General features: G+C 50.9%; 1 protein-coding gene, 1 non-coding gene and 1 pseudogene across 2 annotated transcripts; 2 read left to right on the plus strand and 1 right to left on the minus strand.

Moving 5' to 3' along the window:
• LOC140897183 (von Willebrand factor A domain-containing protein 5A-like) overlaps nt 1-18,058 on the plus strand; it is a 30,676-nt pseudogene extending 12,618 nt beyond the window's left edge.
• Nucleotides 18,059-21,643: 3,585 nt separating this feature from the next.
• Nucleotides 21,644-21,716, plus strand: TRNAK-CUU (transfer RNA lysine (anticodon CUU)). The gene has a single exon. It is a non-coding gene; the product is annotated as a tRNA-Lys (tRNA).
• Nucleotides 21,717-22,122: 406 nt separating this feature from the next.
• On the minus strand, nt 22,123-23,221 carry LOC140897185 (olfactory receptor 10C1). The gene has a single exon (XM_073309582.1). It carries the CDS (start codon nt 23,146-23,148, stop codon nt 22,123-22,125), a length of 1,026 nt encoding a protein of 341 aa, XP_073165683.1. The 5' UTR covers nt 23,149-23,221.

Consider the following 23,221-nt stretch of genomic DNA (forward strand, 5'->3'; position numbering starts at 1 on the left):
CATTTAGAAACCAGACTGTACCGACCACAATCTGTGCCCCTGAACTCACCTGTACAAACATCCAAGCCTGGGCCCAGCTTCACAAGGTATTTTTGTCTGGGAGTTTAGCTGTGTGTCCATTTCAGAGAAAACTGCTCAGCGACATTTCTGTTACTAAAAAATGACTGATTTCCCCCCTACACCCTGCCCAGTTTCCCTCCCCCTCTTCCTGACCCCCCCAGCTCAGCGATATAAACTCACAACCCAAATTCCAGTTTCACAGAGTTTTTTGCCTGGAAGTTTCGTTATTTTTTATTTATTTTGTTGCAAGATAATTTGCTTCACAACACTTAAAAAACCCAGCTGTGGATTCCACCTCCCCCAGCGTCTGTTTTGCCCAGGAAGTTCCTTCACTTTCTGTGTAGTTGTTAAACACTTGCCCAGCTCCGGGACCGTCAGGACACGTCTGTCTCAGACCCAAGGAAGCGTCATCCTGGTTTTTGCCGCCTGCCCCGAGTCCTGACTCCCAACCCCGTCTCCCAAATCACCTTCCTGGGGTGCGGTCTCCGGGGGGGCACCGTGTTTGCAGGACTTCCTGCCCTTGCATCGGGGGCCTCCCTGGATGAGCTCTGGGAGGCAGCAGAACCAGGACAGGCACTTCTGAGGGAGGCGAGGGCTGGTGCTGGACTTTGGGAACTTCTCGCTGTCACGGAGTCCCCGGGCGATGCTCTGGATCTGCTCCCCACGAAGCCAGGCAGGACTCTGGGGGAGCCTCCTCTCTGCGAGCAGCCCATCTGCAGGACACACAGCTCCCACAGCTTCCACCTTCCTGGGTCTGACCTTGGAGCATCCAGCATCCTCTGCCCCTCCGTGCGCTTCCCCCAGCGAGTCCACCCAGGCAGGGTCCTGGGGAAGCCAGAGGATCCTGCCCCCCAACGCCGCAGACAGACGTGACTCTTAGCCAGCTAGTAAAACAGAGGTTTGTTAGATGACAGGAACATGGTCTAAAACAGAGCTTGTAGGTGCAGAGAACAGGACCCCTCAGCCGGGTCCATTTTGGGGGGCAGTGAGCCAGACAACCAAGTCTGCACTTCACTCCATGTCCCCAGCCAGCCCCAAAGTGACTCACCCTCCGGCCCCCCTTCCTCTGGGCTTTGTCCCTTTCCCGGGCCAGGAGGTCACTTGATTCCTTTGTTCTCCAACCCTTTAGCTCTCACCTTGCGGGGGGGTGGGGGTGGGAGGGGAGGGGGGAAGGTCCCAGGCCATCAATTGCCAGGAGACAGAGTGTCGGCCATTTGTGTACACTGGCCCTTTGCTCTGCAACAATACACCCCCTTATCCCACCACCTAGAGACTTAAGAAATGCATAGGGGAAACTGAGGCACCCCTACAGTATTCAAACGAAACTTTAAGAACAGTCCCACTTCTTCACACTCGCGCAAGGTGAAGGAGATGCAGCGTTGGTTGCCTTTGGCCAGGCGAACAACTCCGGTGAAGGCGCACGGCGCAATGTACAGCAAATGGCCTGCCATCAAATCGAACTCTAGGGACCAGATGGTCAGAGAGATGGACAGACAGGTGGACATGCAGACAGACAGAGACAAGCTAAGGGATGGAAGCAAAATCCTCCCCCCGCTCCCCCCGGCACCTAGAGCCAACACGCCACTGGGACCCCTCCTGCCTGCCCCCAGCTGGGACCCCACCCACACCCAGCCCCATCCTCCTCTCCCCTTAGCTCCCTCAGAGTCAGAATCCCCCCCAGCCCTTTCCCCCCGGGCTGGGACCCCCTGGATACAGCTGCTCCCTGCAGCTTCCTCCTAGCTGGGACCCCTCTTCCAGCCCCAGGGGATGTGGGGGGTGGGTGCTGCGCCCCATGGATGAGGGCAGGACCCTGGGGGATGAGAGGCCCCTGCTAGCCAGGCTTGCTCATGCCAGCAATATGCCTGCCCCCCGGTCCCTGCTTCTGTCTAGGTCAGTCTGCCTGTCTCATGGGGTCTGTTTGTCTGTCTCCATCTTCCCATCTGGGTTCATCTGTCTGATTCTCAGTCTCTGCCCCTGTCTGTTTGGGTCTCTGATTCTGGGTCTGTCCGTACGTCCGCCTGTCCACCCCACAGGCCCCGCTCTCCCAGCTGGCAGGAGCCAGGCCCCGCAGGCTGCCCCCCATCTCACCGGGCCAGCGCCCGCTGCTCTCCTCCTGCCCTGGGGCTGGGAGCACTGGGTTCACCCTCGGGGGCAGGGAGGGTCCAGCAGAGCCACACAGTAGCTGGGGCAAGGAGGGGGGAAAGGGACATTAGCCCATATCCATGATGTCTCCCCATGCATCCAGCTCCCACCCCCCCAACATGGGGATCACCCTTGCTGGGATCCCTCCCGCAATTCCCCTGCCAGTGCCAGGTTCCACACACACACACACCCCAGCCCCAGGTTCCCCTCCCACCCGAGCCCCCGAGCCCCCACCCCGATGCCAGGATCCCCGACCCCTCTGGGGTTACCTGCCAGCGGGATGTCCCGTCTCACCAGCGGCCACTGCACCGGCTGCCCCCACTCCGTGTCCATCCCCATGTAGGCTGTGAGGGAGCAGACGACCCCCGAGCTCAGGCCGGTCTCCAGCGCCCGGCGCCGGTCCCCCTCCGACCCGGCCCCCACGGCCCCCTCCAGCTCCAGCAGCAGCGACTTGGATGCCAGCCGGTGAACGGGCAGCCTGTACTGGGGACAGACAGTCATGGGGTGAGCCCCAGACACCTGGGTTTCAGCCACGCAGGGAGGGGAGCAGGGGTTAGTGGGATAGTGTATTGGAGTGGGGGGGAGGGAGCCAGGACTCCTGGGTTCTATCCTGGCTCTGGAGGGGAGTGGGATCTAGTGGTTACAGCAGGGGGACTGGGAACCAGGACTCCTGCTTCCCTCTGTGAGCTGAGGTAGGTCCCCTCCTGTTCCTGTCCTGTTGGGGGTGGGGATGTGGGGAGCAGGAACCAGCTACCTGGGGGTGATGGGGGCCATGGGAGTGTTGCTGTCACCTGTCTCCATCTTGTGGCTGTAGGGGGAACCGCAGCGTCTCCCTTGTAGGTCTGGTCCTGGACGCGGTACTGCAGGGTGACGCCCCCCACGGCAGTGTCTGGGGGCTGCAGGCAGAGAAAGGGAGTCAGAGGTGGAGTGCGAGGGGGGAGAAGATGCCTGGGGACCCCCCAGACCCAGGTTACAAAACCAAGGGGGTAAATATGCCCAACTAACAGCAGCTGGGGGGGCTGCCTAGTCAGCCTACTGGCCACCAGTAGGGTCCGGAGTTAACGATCCTGACTGAGATCAACTCAGTTGGGGTAGCACAGAGACCCCCAGCCCAAAGGCCATCATTACAGATCAGAGTTACCACACAGGAGGGGGTGGGAGGTTCCAGAATCAGTCACTGACCCCGAGTCCTGGGGGCGCCCTCGGAGGGGGGCCGGGGCCTCACTCTCTCACCTGGGGCTGCCTGCGGAGCTAGACGTAGATGAGGCACCGCTGCCCAGGGAAGATCACGTCAGGGCCCCGGCCCAGCAACGCCGCCTCCATCCCGGGGGGGCAGATCCCAGCTCAGCAAGATCCTGGTCATGGCCGGCTGCAGGGCCTGCGGCAGAGACTGTCACACTGGGGCCAGGAGGCTTGGGTCCGATCCCTGGTCTTGGAGAGGAGTGGGGGCTGGTGGGTTAGAGCAGGGTCGCGGAGGAGCCCAGACTCCTGGGTTCTCTCCCATCACTGGGAGGGGAGTGGAGTCTAGGGGTTAGAGCCAGGGGGCTGGGAGCCAGGACTCCTGGGTTCTCTCCTGGCTTTGGAAGGGGAGTGGGGTCTGGAGGGTTAGAGCAGGAGGGGGAGGGGGGAGCCTGGACTTCTGGGTTCTCACCTGGGGCTGCATGCGGTCCTGGCCTGTGATTAATTCAGCGCTGCTCCCTGCTGCCCGGGCAATGCCTTTGATCAGAGCCGTGGAGGCCCCAGCCCTGATGCCAAAGGAGAAGCACCTGCAGGGTGGCAGAGTCCAGGGGGGTCAGAGCAGTTGATGAGGGGCCAGTAGGGCTGGAGGACGGGGCTGGGGGGGCAGGGTTGGGGTTTGCTTGGGGGAACAGTTGGGGGGCCAGTGGGGGCAGGGTTGGAAGAGCGCTGGGGGGGCAGGTGCTCCATTACCTGTGGGCCTCCCAGTGGCGCTACACCTTGGTGATGACGTCCTCGGTGTTCCCCACCTCCCCGTCCGTGAAAACAAACAGCTGGCAGGCGAAAGACGCTGTCAGAGCCAGGGACCCCAAATCCCCCTGGAGACACCCCCTCCCCCTGGGAATGGGGACAGCCCCCCAAGAGCCTGCCCCACTGACCCCCCTCCCAAAGACCCCCAGCCCCATGAGACCCCCCCATAGCTTAGGTCCGTAGGGGGAGTATGGGGGCTGGCTTGAGGGTGGAACATGATGGGTTGGGCCTGTCTCGGGGGGCTGTCATGGCGGCTGGGGCTGCCACGGAGGGGGCATGAAGAGCTGGGGCTGCCAAGGGGGGGCAGGACTGAGGCTGCCATGGGGGGGTGAGGGGAGGGCAAAGAGCTGTCTTGGGAGGGACAGGGGCAAGGGGCTGCCATGGGGGGCAGGGGAGCAAGGGGCTGCCACAGGGGGGAGAGGGGCAAGGGACTACAGCTGTCATGGGGGTGGGGTGGGGTGAGGGCAAGGGGCTGGGGCCAGACGAGATGATCAGGACGGTTTGATCAGGTGTGATTTGGCCATCCTGATTTCACTCCTGCATGCCCGAGCAATATCTTTATACTCTTCCCTGGTCATTTGTCCAATCTTCCACTTCTTGTAAGCTTCTTTTTTGTGTTTAAGATCAGCAAGGATTTCACTGTTAAGCCAAGCTGCCATATTTACTATTCTTTCTACACATCGGGATGGTTTGTCCCTGTAACCTCACTAAGGATTCTTTAAAATACAGCCAGCTCTCCTGGACTCCTTTCCCCCTCATGTTATTCTCCCAGGGGATCCTGCCCATCAGTTTCCTGAGGGAGTCAAAGTCTGCTTTTCTGAAGTCCAGGGTCACTGCCTCCCAGGTTCCCATCCACTTTAGCTTCTGCTACTAATTCTTCCCGGTTTGTAAGCAGCAGGTCACATAGTTACTTGCAATGTACCAAGAATGAGGGACATAATTTTATCCCCCTTGCCCAAATCTTGTAAGAAGTGGACTCTGAATCCTCAAGATTTATAATGATCTACATGGCACTTCCAGGAAGAGACACTTCAACACCCCATTATCCAAAGGCTCCTTGATGTACAATATATCATGAAAAGATTCCACAACATAGTAAAAACTTGAGAAATATAGAAACGAACCATAATGGCCTGGAACTGTAGAGTCAAAGGGGATTTGTCTAGCACCTTAGTGGTGGTTTAAATGCTATAGTGATAAGAGCAGTAGAAATACCTAACTGATGAATAAAGGATGTCAGAAATACTCTGTCGGGTAACATTCTGGGAAGCTATAATAAAGCATCATAAGCTCGCAAGGGCAATTTTTTTCATTTTTTTGGATCACTTGTGTTCAATATGGACTGTAGCTTGTGTACAATGTGATAAGATAAAGTACAGTTGTGCAGAATGGGAGTACTAATAGTATGTAGTCTATTGGTAAAACTTACCCTAGTGTGGAGGGCCTGCATAATACCCTCTGCTGCCAATGAAATCCTCAGTTATGTTTTAGGGATGGATAAAATCTATCTATCCCAATATGCCTGGGTTCTTTGGCTGATCTCGATAACACCTCCCTCCCTCTACCATATTCCATGATCTCTTTCAACATTTCATAGAATCATAGAATCATAGAATATCAGGGTTGGAAGGGACCCCAGAAGGTCATCTAGTCCAACCCCCTGCTCAAAGCAGGACCAATTCCCAGTTAAATCATCCCAGCCAGGGCTTTGTCAAGCCTGACCTTAAAAACCTCTAAGGAAGGAGATTCTACCACCTCCCTAGGTAACGCATTCCAGTGATTCACCACCCTCTTAGTGAAAAAGTTTTTCCTAATATCCAATCTAAACCTCTCCCACTGCAACTTGAGACCATTACTCCTCGTTCTGTCATCTGCTACCATTGAGAACAGTCTAGATCCATCCTCTTTGGAACCACCTCTCAGGTAGTTGAAAGCAGCTATCAAATCCCCCCTCATTCTTCTCTTCTGCAGGCTAAACAATCCCAGCTCCCTCAGCCTCTCCTCATAACTCATGTGTTCCAGACCCCTAATCATTTTTGTTGCCCTTCGCTGGACTCTCTCCAATCTATCCACATCCTTCCTGTAGTGTGGGGCCCAAAACTGGACACAGTACTCCAGATGAGGCCTCACCAATGTCATTTCCTGAAGCCAATGTACAAACTTGGCCTCCATTGGCTCCAGCCCAATTTACTTCTGGTTTCCTAACTTCTACGATGTCCAGTAGCTTTGGATACCTTCACCTGCCCGCCCCCTCCCTCGGAGCCCTGCGGCAGCTCCCGCCGGCCCAGCTCACCTCTGCTCCGCCTCCTCCCTGAGCATGCCGCTGCTCCGCTCCGCACTCGCTGGCAGAGTGGCCCAGGAGCTGGCGCTGGGATAGAAGGCTGCCTGAGAAGGCAGGTGGACGACTTGTCTGCTGGGACATCGTGACCCTGCTGGAGGCAGGGGCCATAGAGCGACCTGGCTGGAAGGCTGAGTCACAAAGAGGGGGCATCCCGAGCCAGCTGACAGAAGAGGACACCCAATGGGGTGAGAGCTAATCGCCAGGCCTAGCAGTGAAGGGCAACGCGGTTGAGATTTCCAAAGGGCCGAGTGGAGGAGGATGGCCACAGCCAGCCACGTGGCAGTGAAAGGCGGCGTGTGATGGCACTCATAGGTGTGCGCAGCACATTTCATTAGGGTGTGCACCCAGGGAGCTCTGCCCTAGCTCCGCCCCCGCCCTCCCCCCATCCACTCCCTCCCACTTCCTGCCCCCGACTGCCCCCCTAAGAACTCCCAACCCCCACACTGTAACTGCCTCCCTAGGACTCTACCCCCTACCTGTCCCCTGACTGCCCTGACCCTTATCCACACCCTCGCCCCCGGGACTCCCACACCTATCCAACCACTCCCCGCCCCCTGACAGGACCCCCAGAATTCCCAACCCCTCCAACTCCCCCGCTCCCTGCCTGCCCTGACCCCTCTCCACACCCCACCCTGATAGGCCCACCCCAGAACCCCTGACCCCTCCAACCCCCCTGCTCCTTGTCCCCTGACTGCCCCCTCCAGAGACCCCCCCACCCCCTAATCACCCCCCAGGACTCCACCAACTATCCAATCCCACTGACCCGACTGCCCCAACCCCTAGCCACACCCCTGCCTCTGGCTGTATTTCAAGGAATCCCTGTTGAGGTTACAGGGACGAACCATCCCGATGAGTCGAAAGAATAGTAAATATGGCAGGCGACCAGCTTGGCTTAACGGTGAAATCCTAGCGGATCTTAAACATAAAAAAGAAGCTTACAAGAAGTGGAAGGTGGACATATGACCAGGGAAGAGTATAAAAATATTGCTCAGGCATGTAGGAATGAAATCAGGAGGGCCAAATCGCACCTGGAGCTGCAGCTAGCAAGAGATGTCAAGAGTAACAAGAAGGGTTTCTTCAGGTATGTTGGCAACAAGAAGAAAGCCAAGGAAAGTGTGGGCCCCTTATTGAATGAGGGAGGCAACCTAGTGACAGAGGATGTGGAAAAAGCTAATGTACTCAATACTTTTTTTGCCTCTGTCTTCACTAACAAGGTCAGCTCCCAGACTGCTGCACTGGGCAGCACAGTATGGGGAGGAAGTAAGCAGCCCTCAGTGGTGAAAGAACAGGTTAAGGACTATTTAGAAAAGCTGGACGTGCATAAGTCCATGGGGCCGGATGAGTTGCATCCGAGAATGCTAAGGGAATTGGCGGCTGTGATTGCAGAGCCATTGGCCATTATCTTTGAAAACTCGTGGCGAATGGGGGAAGTCCCAGATGACTGGAAAAAGGTTAATGTAGTGCCAATCTTTAAAAAAGGGAAGAAGGAGGATCCTGGGAACTACAGGCCAGTCAGCCTCACCTCAGTCCCCGGAAAAATCATGGAGCAGGTCCTCAAAGACTCAATCCTGAAGCACTTACATGAGAGGAAAGTGATCAGGAACAGTCAGCATGGATTCACCAAGGGAAGGTAATACCTGACTAATCTAATCGCCTTCTATGATGAGATTACTGGTTCTGTGGATGAAGGGAAAGCAGTGGATGTATTGTTTCTTGACTTTAACAAAGCTTTTGACACGGTCTCCCACAGTATTCTTGTCAGCAAGTTAAAGAAGTACAATGGGTACTTCAATGGGTAGCGATCAATGACTCCATGTCTAGTTGGCAGCCAGTGTCAAGTGGAGTGCCCCAGGGGTCAGTCCTAGGGCCGGTTTTGTTCAATATCTTCATAAATGATCTGGAGGATGGTGTGGATTGCACTCTCAGCAAATTTGCGGATGATACTAAACTAGGAGGAGTGGTAGATACGCTGGAGGGCAGGGATAGGATACAGAGGGACCTAGACAAATTGGAGGATTGGGCCAAAAGAAATCTGATGAGGTTCAATAAGGATAAGTGCAGGGTCCTGCACTTAGGATGGAAGAATCCAATGCACCGCTACAGACTAGGGACCGAATGGCTAGGCAGCAGTTCTGTGGAAAAGGACCTAGGGGTGACAGTGGACGAGAAGCTGGATATGAGTCAGCAGTGTGTCCTTGTTGCCAAGAAGGCCAATGGCATTTTGGGATGTATAAGTAGGGGCATAGCGAGCAGATCGAGGGACGTGATCGTTCCCCTCTATTCGACATTGGTGAGGCCTCATCTGGAGTACTGTGTCCAGTTTTGGGCCCCACACTACAAGAAGGATGTGGATAAATTGGAGAGAGTCCAGCGAAGGGCAACAAAAATGATTAGGGGTCTGGAACACATGACTTATGAGGAAAGGCTGAGGGAGCTGGGATTGTTTAGTCTACGGAAGAGAAGAATGAGGGGGGATTTGATAGCTGCTTTCAACTACCTGAAAGGGGATTCCAAAGAGGATGGATCTAGACTGTTCTCAGTGGTAGCTGATGACAGAACAAGGAGTAATGGTCTCAAGTTGCAGTGGGGGAGGTTTAGGTTGAAAAAGATTTTCCTAATATCCACTAGGAGGGTGGTGAAACACTGGAATGCGTTACCTAGGGAGGAGGTGGAATCTCCTTCCTTAGATATTTTTAAGGTCAGGCTTGACAAAGCCCTGTCTGGGATGATTTAATTGGGGATTGGTCCTGCTTTGAGCAGGGGGTCGGACTAGATGACCTCCTGAGGTCCCTTCCAACCCTGATCTTCTATGAACTACACATTGATGCACATGATGTGACTGCTTTGACAAATTTAGATTAAAGTCGAGATGGTGTCTCAGCTGTCCAATTCCTGGATATACTCCTTTGTAGATTTATTTAGAAAAGTACTGTAATATAATAGTCTTTGTCATTACATCCTTTCATACCAAGGGTATCAAAGTCAGACACCAACTAGTCCTTAAATCAACCTCATAACACTCCTAGAGGTTAGGTATCCTAGCTAGTCTACAACCAGGTAGACAAACACTGAATGGTGGTTACATGATGTGACCACAGTCAAATCGCTTAAGTTGAAAAAAGTGGAGATTAAAACCAAGTTTTCTTAACTCTCTCACTACAACTCTGACCACTACAGCACATGCCTTCCAAAACCAGCACTGTTTTATTCTGACTTGGAATAGGTCGATAATGTGCATGATTTGGATCGGGCAGTTTTATTTCTACCTACCCTATGACAGTTCCAATGTGGATTTTTTAAAGATACTTTAACAGTCTTATGCTCACATATTGATGTTGAACACTTTCCAATGGCATATATGTATTTTTTAAAAAAAATAAATAAAACTATCCCTGTGCATAACTAGGGTAAAATTACTTTTCTAGCATAAGCACAATCAATCAGCACTCGGTATATTAAAAAAAACCAAAAACCACCAAACAGCAGACATATGAAGTTACAACAATTACACTGACAAATTCCAGCAGTATGAAGTAGTATTTACAGCACTCTGCTAACCAGCCATGAGTTCAACTCTTGTAACACAATTCTGAGGTTAGGGAAACTGACATGACACCTTCTCAAGGAAAGGAGATTGTAAGGTTAATAGATTCCAAATGTTTGAAATGCAAGATGTTTTCACTGTGGCAATATCCTGCTCGCCACTGTTATTTTAGCCCATCCTAAGATGTGACATGATGCACAAAGGTAAGTACTATATTTTTATAGCCAAATCTTCTCTGTGCAGATAAACGTGTGATGAATTGACATCAGTAAAGGAGGTAAAATGTCCTTGTTTAATTCACTTTAACAAGGAAGAACTGTAATGATTTTTTTAAAAATAAGAAAATGACAAAGTGGAGTCTGTTGCTCAAAAACCAGAAGTAAAGAAGCCTCGACTAAATCCACTAATTGCATGTGAGACAGACTGCCCTTTAAAATTAAATTGCTTTCCCTGTAAATGTTCAAAGTTAGGGAACTCAACAAGCCCAGTGAAAAAATAAAATAAAATATATGTGTAACCCTTCTACCAGGCCGAGTTGATAGCAGCAAGGGCCGGGTTCAGTACACAGGGGTTCCCTCTCAACAAAACAAATGAAAAATTGGCTTGAGCCCCCACCCAGTTACCTGGGAAAATCTTACACACACACCCCTGGATGCATCAAAGAGGCAATACTTCCCCTCTCGCAAGCACAGAGTCTCGGTGTAGCAGAAAATCTTTAATAACATGAGGTAAACGACATCAGCGTTAAATTGGGAAAACACCACAACTAGGGTTCATCAACCAAACCATGAGCAAAGACCCACCCCAGCAGATTGGGCCATGTCCTTTCCCTCTGGTTCTTGAGTCCAACAAGCCAAACATCTCTTGAGTCCAGCAACCCAAAGATCACCCAAAGTCCCCAAAGTCCAACAACCCAAAAGCCCAGCCCCAGAGTTCAAAAGTTCATTTGCAGAGTGTTACTCCCCAGTCTGGGTGAAAGTAAACGTGTGTGTGTGCGTGTGTGCAAGAGGTAAGGGGCACCTTACATGATCCGAAGTGGACTGCCCCGCTGCTCCATAGGGCTTCACTCCGATCCTCTCCGCTCCGCCCCGCCCCACTCCACCAGCTGTCCCACGAACAGCTCTGCTTGCCATCCCACAAGCAGCTCCTGCCATCCTGTGAACTGCTCCACCAGCCAGTCCCTGGGCTGCTCCAGCCGTCCCACGAACTGCTCTGCTTCGCTCCTTTCTGCTCCGCTCCAAGCAATATATCTTCAGGCTCCCCACTACTTAACACAGTGCTCAGTAATTTTAGCTCTTTAGTGATATCAGCTTGTAGTAGTGGGAGCCTCAGTGCTTGTACACCATAAGCCCAAAGCAAATTCAGCTCAGCACCTATAGCTGGACTCTTAATAGGCCAAAATTAGCTCTGATATTCTACAGTAGAGAGAGAAGGGGGTACAATTGCTGTTTCAGGCCCTCACAAAATGCCTACACCACCAGGTACTAACACCTGTCCCCAGCCTCTCTCAATTCACTGAGTTTTGGAACCCATGTCTCTTGCCTAGCGAGTGCTACTTAGTTGATGGCAAGTCCCTCCATCATAACAAAAGGCCAAGTACAGTTCCACTGTCCTTGACTCACATAATCAGGATAACAATGTATTCTTCCTGCCCCAATAACAGAGACACTGGGGATCCCACAGCAGCCAAAGTGACCATTTGGGCAGCTATGGGCTCATGCTAGGCGGGGTGGGTGTGCCTATGCAAATGAGATCAGCCCCCAAAGTTCTTTTCCACAACTTGTCACAACTCACCACTAGATGTCAGGGTGGAGCTCATTCTGACTCTGCTTACATATGAATCAAAGTAATACAAAACATTTGTCATGTAGCATCTCTTTTCTAAGTGCATTGTGTGCATATTTTCAATTTTATCTGCACACATATATTTTAGAGTCTTTAAATGCAAGAATTCTTTTTAAAATATGCCAAATGGATATTCCCCCTTTTGTCACTTGTTTACCAAGGTTGTGCTATTTCATGATCATAAACAAAATTTCCTTAAAATATTATTTTCCACAAAAATGGATTGTTATAGCAGCAGACATATTGTATACTGCCTCTCTGCTCAGATAGCTACTGGTGGGATTACTATTCTTTCCTGTGACCAAATATACACATTCAGCTACTAGAGACAAGCCATCTTTCCATGTCCCCAGGCTGAGGGGCGGGGAGCTGCCACAGGAGGGATGCCTCAGGGCGGAGCAGGGGGGAGCAAGGTGGAAGTTTCACTTAGGGCGTGAAACATCCTTGCACCAGCCCTGCTGGCTGGGCCCTTGGGGGTGACTCCGTCCATCTGTCCAACCCCAGGAGACCCTGGTCCTGCTTTTAAAGAGTTTGCCCCTGGACTGTTATTTCAACGTCTATGGTTTTGGGTCTCTCTTCGAGTCCTTCTACCCGTGAGTCAGGAGGGCAGGGTAGGGGGGGCGGTATGGGTTGGGGGCAGGGCTGGCTGGGGTCGGGGTGTTCCCGGCTCCAGCTGTCCCGCCCCCTGACCCCTCGGCACCCCCCTCAGGCAGATACACCCAGCAGACCATGGCTGAGTCCCTGCAGCTCATCCAGAAGCTGCAGGCCAACTTGGGGGGCACTGAGATCTTGGCACCGCTATGAAACATTTACTGCAGCCCCTGCCTGGATGGGCACCCACGCCAGGGCACCCACGCCTGGATGGGCACCCACGCAAGGCAGCTGCAGGGTGTCCCGGGGCAGGGTGGGGCGGTCAGAGAGGAGCTGAGAGCCCTGGGGGCAGCCGCAGGGCATCCCGGGGGCTCCGACACAGGCTGGGGGAAAAGGGGCCAGCCGCAGGTTGTCCCAAGGGAGTGGAGAGGGGCTGAGGGGACAGGAGGGCAGCCACAGGGTGCCCCGGGGTGGTCGGAAAGGGGCTGGGGGAGCTGAGGAGGGTTGGGGGTCTCAGAAGGAAATGGGGCCAGGGGGATAAACTCAGACACTTTCAGACCAGAAGGAACCGTCCTGATCATCTCGTCTGGCCCCAGCCCCTTGCCCTCCTAAGGTCCCTTCCAACCCTGATATTCTATGATTCTATGATTGACAGACCCCCTGAGACTCCCACGGCCTATCCAATGCCCCCATTCTCCATCCCCTGTCTGCCCCCGAGACCCTCTGGGCCATACCCAACCCCCCCGGCCCAGTCCCCTTACCACACCGCTGCTCAGAACAGAGTCCCCACCAAATCCCACCCAGTCAGTGTTCCCTCCCCACTCTGAACTCTAGGGTACAGATGTGGGGACCCGCATGAAAGACCCCCTAAGCTTATTCTATGAGTTTAGGTTAAAAACTCCCCAAATTCGCCCTTTTATCTTGGGTTTAAGTAACGCTGCCACCACCAAGTGATTTTAACAAAGAATCAGAGAAAAGGACCACTTGGAGTCCTCTTCCCCCTACAATCCCCCCAAGCCCTTACTCCCCCTTTCCTGGGGAGGCTTGAGAATAATATCCTAACCAATTGGTTACAAAATTATCAAAGACCCAAACTCCTGGGTCTTGGAACAATGGAAAAATCAGTCAGGTTCTTAAAAGAAGGATTTTATTTAAAGAAAAGGTAACCAAGAATCACCTCTGTAAAAGCAGGATGGTAAATACCTTACAGGGTAATCAGATTCAAAACACAGAGGATTCCCCTTGAGGCAAAACTTTAAAGTTACAAAAAACCAGGATAAACCTCCCTCTAGCAAAGGGAAAATTCACAAGTTGAAAACAAAAGGTAATCTAACACACCTTGCCTTATTTACTTACTCTTTTTGTCATATCAGAGACTTGTACAGGATGATTTATAGGAGGAGGAGTTTTTTTTTGACCTGATGCTTCTCTGCTTTCCCCAGAGAACACACCACAAAGCCTTCCCCCCGCCAAAGATTTGAAAGTATCTTCTTTCCCCATTGGTCCCTTTGGTCAGGTGCCAACCAGGTTATTTGAGCTTCTTAACCCCTTACAGGTAACGAAGAATTCTAGGCTACCCTTAGTTGTATGGTTATGACACCCCCCCGGACATCCCCTTGACCAGTGACGTGATGGCACTTACGGGGCGGGCGCAAAGAGAGCCAACCAAGCTGGAGCGCAGTGGTGGAAGAGTGCTATGATTGACGTAAGTCAACAAAGGTCACATGTAGCGCTGGGGAGGTGGCGATTGGCTGGGTGGGCCAATCAGGGGGTTATGGTAGCAGCGTGGGGTTTGCTGTGTGACACAATTACAACAACTTTGTGCAGCTGCTGGAAAAGTTTGTACAGGCAACAAATACACACTGCACAGGCGGGCGGGGGGGGGGGGAAGGGAACCTTGTCACCAGGGGGGCAGGTTTGTAGAAATGTTGGTGGTGCCCAGAACCCACCAAAGCCCAAACTCTGCCCCAACAAACTCCACCCCCAACCTGTCCAAGGGTCTGGGAGGGAGTTTGGGTGTGGGAGGTCTAGAGTGCAGGCCCTAAGCTGGGGCATGGGATTGGGGTGCAGGCTCTGGGAGGGAGTCTGGGGATGGGAGGGGGTGCAGAGGTGAGGGGTGTGGCTGCAGATGTGGGGTTTGGGGTGTGGGAGAGGCTCAGGGCTAAGGCAGAGGGTTGGAGTGCAGGGGGATGAGGTGTTTGAGGTGTTGGAGAGGCTCAGGGCTAAGGCAGGGGGTTGGAATGCAGGGGGATGAGGGCTCTGGCTGGAATTGGGGATAAGGTGTTTGGGGTGTTGGAGGGCCTCAGGGCTAGGGTAGAGGGTTGAGGGTGCGGTGGGGGGTGAAAGCTCTGGCTGGGGGTGGGGCAGGGGTGGGGTGGGGTGGGTTCTGGGGTGGGTTAGGGCTGGGGATGAATTTGGGGTGCAGGCAGGCTGCTCCGGGACAGGGGCCAGAGAGGAGGACTCCCCCAAGCCCTTTCCCCGCCGGCAGCAGCGAGCTCTGGGAGAGGAGCCCCCCTTTCCCGACCTCCCCAGCAGGACACTCACCCCCACTACTGTCACCGCATGTGCTCCTAGGGCCCCTCTCAGGTCCAGGAATCTCCCTCGTGTCCCCCGTGGTGGGTGCCGGGGGTGCTCCGTGCACCATCTCCTCCATAAACTTATTGAGTTTAATCTTAAAGCCAGATAGGTCTTTTGCCCCCACTGCTTCCCTTGGAAGGCTATTCCAAAGTGAAGTGGCCTGTTACTACCCTTCCGGCCATGGGGGAGATGGGGGACGGGGGAGGGAAAGGCAGCTGGTGGGGATTGTTCATTGGCTATAGTTTGTGGTAATAAGCCATAAAGCTAGTGTCTCTGTTCAGTCCCTGCCTGTAATGTTGCACTTTCATTAGCATATTTTTATAAAATCATATAATGTGAATATGTCATTATGTGTGTGTTTATGATGTATACTGTAAAATATGCTTCACGCAAAAGGTCTTTTGTAAGGTATCATTACAAAGCTTACAATCTTCTGAGTGTGGTCATCCTATTTGTATAAATGTATCACTCTTGTATCTGAAACTAGAAATATAAAATATAACTCTGAGGGCCTATTCATAGAATCTCAGGGTTGGAAGGGACCTCAGGAGGTCATCTAGTCCAACCCCCTGCTCAAAGCAGGACAAATCCCCAGTTTTTGCCCCAGATCCCTAAATAGGATTGAACCCACAACCCTGGATTTAGCAGGCCAATGCTCAAACCACTGAGATATCCCTCCTCAAATGCAAAGTGTGGGCCATTAATGGTGGTTTAAAATCTTAATGGCTCCCATTAACCAGGACAATTGACTGTGGATGGCTCCGTTTTAATTGTAAGTCTTCCTGTACACCTGTGTGCTGGCAAGTGGGTAATGAAGTCTTACAGTGACATGTGATCATGTCACCTGAACAGGAATCCATCTTAACCTGGTGCTTTTGCACTGAGAAGGAGGGGGTGGGAACCCAGAGAGGGACAAAAAATTCCCGCCTTATGCAAAAGATATATAAGTAGGTGGAACAGAACAAAAAAAGCAGCCATCATGAGGAATTCCCTAGCTACCACCTAAGATGGAACAAGGGCTGGACCAGGGGAAAGGATTGTGCCCAGAGTAGGAAGGTGTCCAGCTCCAGTCTGTGGGGGAAAAAAACTTATTAAAACATCTCTAAGGGTAAGATTTTCTCTGTATTCAGTTTTTATTACTGTACTAGACTTAGACTGGCTTATTTTATTTTGCTTGGTAATTCACTTTGTTCTGCTTGTTACTACTTGGAACCACTTAAATCCTACTTTATGTATTTAATAAAATGACTTTTTACTTATTAATTAACACAGAGTATGTATTAATACCTGGGAGGGGGAACAGCTGTGCATATCTCTCTATCAGCATTATAGAGGGCGAACAATTTATGAGTTTACCCTCTATAAGCTTTATATAGGGTAAAACAGATTTATTTGGGGTTTGGACCCCATTGGGAGTTGGGCACCATGCTCTCGAATGAACTCACTGAAAAAGGATAAAAGACAAAAACACCCCCTCACCTGCTGTGAACACTTTATGAATAAAGTGATCACTTGATATCAGTCCCTTTCAATGTGTACTAACTACTTATGCTAAACAATCTGTTGCACCTTGTACTTAGCTGTGACACTCTGAGTATTGGGCAAAGGTTGTGACACAGTCACAGGGAGCGCTGCTTCCTGACCTGTAAGGATTCCAGTCTCCATTCCGTGCATTTCTAAAGTACATCCCTTTCCTGGGGGAGCTCAGTACCACCCACAAAATGCTGATACCTCTCTGCTCCCACGGAAAGCCACGGAGGAGATGCTCAGCAGGAGACATGAAACATCTCAGCACTGGGCTGGGAAGGTGCATTGGAATCTGCCCCCCAGGAAAGGCTGGAGAGGTAGCTCAAGACAGAGGGAGGTTTGGGGGGAGGAAGTGGTTTGAGGATGGTGTGGGATGGAGGTGTACTAGGTTTTAAGAAGTAGGTTTATTGAGGAATCGGGCTGGGGGATGGTGAGTAGTGGTGGGGGAAGGGGTTTGGGGCATGCAGGATGTGACACCCTGGCACCCCAATATTCCCCAGGATATGTTTTGTACAAAGTAGGCCTTGTGAGGTATCGTTCGAAAAGTCTTGATCTGCTAGATAGTAATATCTCATTGGATTGTATGTGCTATCATTGTACGTGAAGTTACGAAGTTTGGCTATGTATGTGTTACTGAAACATTGTGAGATTGAAAGCACCCACAAGCAGCATTTCAGGTACAACAGTACAAAGGACAAACAATGCTAATCGCTTACTGAGGAAATGCACACAAGCACAAAGATTACCCCAGGAACCATGTACAATAGAAAGCTTTCAGAGATAGCACTACACAATGGGAACTGTTTGACTCAGATCACAGCAAAAGAGCTTTCCAGCAAGTGGGAAGAAGATATAAAAGGGGGAAATGACATCACGCTGGGACTCGCTCTCCCTACAACAACACACCTGGAAACACCTCAGGAACAAAGACTGAACTGAGGGAAGTGCTGGACCCAGGCTAAAGGGATTTTTAGCCTGTGAATGGAACACCCGGGCATTCCATGCTGTAAGCAAGTGCAGATTTCCCCTGAAGAATCTGCAGCCTGTTTGTATCATCTCTTAGGGCACGTCTACACTGGCAAAGTTACAGCACCGGTAGCTACAGCGCCGCTCAGAGAGTGCAGAAGGGAAACCGCTGTTGTGTGTTCACACTGTCAGCTGCCTGCACAATAGCATGTTCACTTGTGGCATTTGCAGCGGTATTCGGAGTAGTGCACTCTGGGCAGCCACCCCACAGAGCACCTCTTTCTCTTCTGCTGCTAAGACTTGTGGGAAGGCGGAAGGGGTTGTAAGGCATCCTGGGTCTAGTCCCAATGCCCCGTGATGCATTGCTTCACATCCCAGCAATCCCTGTGCTTCTGTCCACTTTTGGCGCCATCTTTCAACAGTTTGTGTACTGCATGCCCTGCCCCTTCGGGTGGCAGGAATGGATCCAAAACTGTTGACCGGAATGCTGCTCACTCTGACCAACATGTCACGAGTGGCAGTGGAGTTATTCCTTAAATTAGAAAGGCAAGAGGAGTGCGACATTGAATCATATAGAATCATAGAATATCAGGGTTGGAAGGGACCTCAGGAGGTCATCTAGTCCAACCCCCTGCTCAAAAGCAGGACCCATCCCCAATTAAATCATCCCAGCCAGGGCTTTGTCAAGCCTGACCTTAAAAACTTCTAAGGAAGGAGATTCCACCACCTCCCTAGGCAACGCATTCCAGTGTTTCACCACCCTCCTAGTGAAAAAGTTTTTCCTAATATCCAATCTAAACCTCCCCCACTGCAACTTGAGACCATTACTCCTTGTGCTGTCATCTTCCACCACTGAGAATAGTCTAGAACCATCCTCTCTGGAACCACCTCTCAGGTAGTTGAAAGCAGCTATCAAATCCCCTCTCATTCTTCTCTTCCGCAGACTAAACAATCCCAGTTCCCTCAGCCTCTCCTCATAACTCATGTGTTCCAGACCCCTAATCATTTTTGTTGCCCTTCGCTGGACTCTAATTTCTCCACATCCTTCTTGTCGTGTGGGGCCCAAAACTGGACACAGTACTCCAGATGAGGCCTCACCAATGTTGAATAGAGGGGAACAATCACATCCCTCGATCTGCTGGCTATTCCCCTACTTACACATCCCAAAATGCCATTGGCCTTCTTGGCAACAAGGGCACACTGTTGACTCATATCCAGCTTCTCGTCCACTGTCACCCCTAGGTCCTTTTCCGCAGAACTGCTGCTTAGCCATACGGTCCCTAGTCTAGATTCTTCCGTCCTAAGTGCAGGACCCTGCACTTATCCTTATTGAACCTCATCAGATTTCTTTTGGCCCAATCCTCCAATTTGTCTAGGTCCCTCTGTATCCTATCCCTGCCCTCAAGCGTATCTACCACTCCTCCCCGTTTAGTATCACCCGCAAATTTGCTGAGAGTGCAATCCACACCATCCTCCAGATCATTTATGAAGATATTGAACAAAACCGGCCCCAGGACCGACCCCTGGGGGCACTCCACTTGACACCGGCTGCCAACTAGACAGGGAGCCATTGATCATACCTGTTGAGCCCGACAATCTAGCCAACTTTCTACCCACCTTATAGTGCATTCATCCAACCCATACTTCTTTAACTTGCTGACAAGAATACTGTGGGAAACCGTGTCAAAAGCTTTGCTAAAGTCAAGATACAATACATCCACTGCTTTCCCTTCATCCACAGAACCAGTAATCTCATCATAAAAGGCGATTAGATTAGTCAGGCATGACCTTCCCTTGGTGAATCCATGCTGACTGTTCCTGATCACTTTCCTCTCATGTAAGTGCTTCAGGATTGATTCTTTGAGGACCTGCTCCATGATTTTTCCGGGGACTGAAGTGAGGCTGACTGGCCTGTAGTTCCCAGGATCCTCCTTCTTCCCTTTTTTAAAGATTGGTACTACATTAGCCTTTTTCTAGTCATCTGGGACTTCCCCCGTTCGCCACGAGTTTTCAAATATAATGGCCAATGGCTCTGCAATCACAGCTGCCAGTTCCTTTAGCACTCTCGGATGCAACTCTTCCGGCCTCATAATTCCTATGGCTGGAGCACAGCTGGGACTGCACAACCTCCTCTCCCCAAATGCCGATGAGGTCCAGCAGCTTGGCATTACTCCAAGCGGGGGATCGCCTGGTCCATGGAGCAGTCATGGCCACCTGAAAAGATGCACTGAGACCACTGCATGCGTCAACGAGCAAACAGGAAGGGGACTTTCAAATTTCCAAAGGAATTTAGGGAGTGGGGATGATGGTTGGTCACCTGAGGGCAGGGCAGTAGAGTTCAAACCGATGACCAGAGAGGTGAGCACAGGCATTGTGGGACACCTCCCGGAGGCCAATCACAGCGCTGTAGTCGACCAGGGTGCCTACACTGGCACCGTGGCGCTGTAGCCCCGGTGTTGAAAGCTGTACGCCTCTCGTCGGGGTGGTGTTTTTAAAGTGCTACAACTGTGCAGATTCTGCGCACTAGGTGGCTTGGCTGTGTGTACACCTTGGGAGTTACAGAGCAGCAAGCTGCTTTACTGGGAAGAAACTTTCCAGTGTAGACAGGGCCTAAGGGTGAGAATCTGCCTAATCACATCAGCCACGCTGTCAAAGGCTCGTTCACCTGCACATCCACCAATGTGATCTATGCCATCATGTGCCAGCAATGCCCCTCTGCCATGTACATTGGCCAAACTGGACAGTCTCTACGTAAAAGAATAAATGGACACACATCAGACGTCAAGAATTATAACATTCAAAAACCAGTCGGAGAACACTTCAATCTCTCTGGTCACTCGATTACAGACCTAAAAGTGACAATTCTTCAACAAAAAAACTTCAGAAACAGACTCCAATGAGAGACTGCTGAATTGGAATTAATTTGCAAACTGGATACAATTAACTTAGGCTTGAATAGAGAGTGGGAGTGGATGGGTCATTGCACAAAGTAAAACTATTTCTCCATGTTTATTCCCCTCCCCCCCACTGTTCCTCAGATGTTCTTGTCAACTGCTGGAAATGGCCCACCTTGATTATCACTACAAAAGGTTTTGTCCCCCCGCCCCACTCTCCTGCTGGTAATAGCTCATCTTAAGTGATCACTCTCCTTACAATGTGTATGGTAACACCCATTGTTTCATGTTCTCTGTGTATATAAATCTCCCCACTGTATTTTCCACTGAATGCATCTGATGAAGTGAGCTCTACTCACGAAAGCTTATGCTCAAATAAATTCGTTAGGCTCTAAGGTGCCACAAGTCCTCCTTTTCTTTTTGCTAATACAGACTAACATGGCTGCTACTCTGAAACCTGCCATTTAAAAAATTGCAATCCCCACTCGTTGGGCATCACAACCTGAAAGAAATCTTTCCTGAATCCCCACGTCTGGCTTTCAAACAACCCACTCACTTCTCCAACCTCATCAGCAGAGCCAGCTCCCTACAGACTCAAAGCGACCACCAGACCCGGCCAGAACCAACTCAAAGTGACGCCAGACCCGGCCAGAACAACAGCAGCAGCCATATCTCCACTGCTACAAGGATCAACACCCATCACAACATACTTGTCAAGATCTATGGATCCTACACAAGCCTATCACAACATGTGGTGTACTTCATGCCGTTCACTAAATGTCCCAATAATAATTATGTGGATGAAACCAGACAATCACTGCGCTCTCAAATGAAGACACTGAAAAATGATAAAAGACAAAAACACCCCATCACCTGATGTGAACACTTTTTTCATAAAGTGATCACTTGATATCAGTCCTTTTCAATATGTTCTAACTACTTATGCTAAACAATCTGTTCCACCTGTGACACTCTGAGTATGTTCCCCAGACCGGAAGAAGAGCTCTTCTGTATAAGCTTGAAAGCTTGTGTCTTTCACCAGTAGAAGACAGTCCATTAAAAGGTATTAACTCACCCCTCTTGTCTCTGTAACATCTGGGGTTAAACACAATCACAACAGTGTGTGGCATTTTTTTTGACAGTTTCTATCTGAGCAGTCTATTATAAGCAGCCTGGCTAGCTAAGTTGGTAGAGCATGAGGCTCTTAATCTCAGGGTCGTGGGTTCAAGCCCCATGTTGGGCAAAGCAAGTAACTTTGGGGCAGGGGAGGGATAGCTCAGTGGTTTGAGCATTGGTCTGCTAAACCCAAAATTATGAGTTCAATGCTTGAGGGGGCCATTTAGAGTTCTGGGCCAAAAATTGGGGAGTGGCCCTGCTTTGAGCAGGGGGTTGGACTAGATGACCTCCTGAAATCCCTTCCAACCCTGATATTCTATGAAGGTTTTCAGATGTCAATTGCCAAAAAGCAAAATTTTTCAGGTTTCAGTTGTTTTAATGAAAAGTCAAAATCTTCTCCCGCACCTTTCCTCTGCAAAATTCCAACTATCTGTCTCCCTCTTATTGCATGTGTGTGTGGGGTGTGTGTGTGTGTGTGTGTGTGTGTGTGCACAAACATCTCTTGTATACTGCATTTCTGTATCCAGGCTCACTTAGACCCTCCTTCTTTCACAATAGGACCCAGACTGACTGATCTTCATTTCATTCAACTCGTCTGGATTCTTTGTAAGGGGCACAGCCCTCCTGACAGTGTTTCTCAGGGACTCCTGGACCTCTCCGTTTCTCAGGCTGTAGATGAGCGGATTGGCCAGGGGCGTCAGGACTGTGTAGCAGACGGAGAACACTTTGTTCAGGGCTCTCCAGGTACCAGATTTCGGTAGCATGTAGACAATCATTATGGTCCCATAGAAAAGTGCCACCACAATGAGGTGAGAGGAGCAGGTGGAAAAGGCCTTTTGCCTCCCGGTGGTGGATGGGATTCCCAGGATGGTCGCAATGATACAAATATAGGAAGCCAGGGTTAATAGAAAAGGGCAAACTGCATCTAGGAAGGAAAATATATAAATAAGTGGGGTGATCTGGCTGGTGTCGCTGCAGGAGAGTTGAATCAGTGAGGTGAAATCACAAAAGAAATGGTCAATTTCATTAGGGCCACAGAAAATTAACTGTGATGTAACACATGTGAATATTGTACAAATTAGAAATCCACTAATCCAAGACCCAGCTGCTAGCTGGAGGCACAGCTGGACATTCATAAGGGTTCCATAGTACAGCGGTTTGCATATGGCTAAATACCGATCATAAGACATGGCTGCCAGAAGAGAGCACTCTGTTGTTACTAGAGAACCAAAGAAATGAAACTGCGTGATGCAGCCGGGAACAGAAATGGTTCTGTCCCCAGTCAGGAGACTGGCCAGCAGCCTGGGCAGGACGGTGGAGGAGTAGCAGGTCTCCAAGCAGGACAAGTTTCCCAGAAAGAAGTACATGGGGGTGTGAAGGTGCTGATCAGCCACAACTAGCGCAACGATAAGGATGTTCCCAGCCATGGTCGCAATGTAGATCACCAGGAAAATGAGGACGAGAAGGGTCTGCAGTTCAGGGAGATCCCCGAACCCCAGGAGGATGAATTCCATGATGGCTGTTTCATTTTTCCCTTCTCCTTTCTCCATGAGTTGCATGCTGTGATAGTGAAAGTGTAATGAGCATCAAAAGATTTGGCTGTACCATGAAATTGCATTGATTTCCATCATT

Source organism: Lepidochelys kempii, chromosome 13 (assembly GCF_965140285.1).
Source record: "Lepidochelys kempii isolate rLepKem1 chromosome 13, rLepKem1.hap1, whole genome shotgun sequence".
NCBI classification, from domain to species: Eukaryota; Metazoa; Chordata; order Testudines; family Cheloniidae; genus Lepidochelys; species Lepidochelys kempii.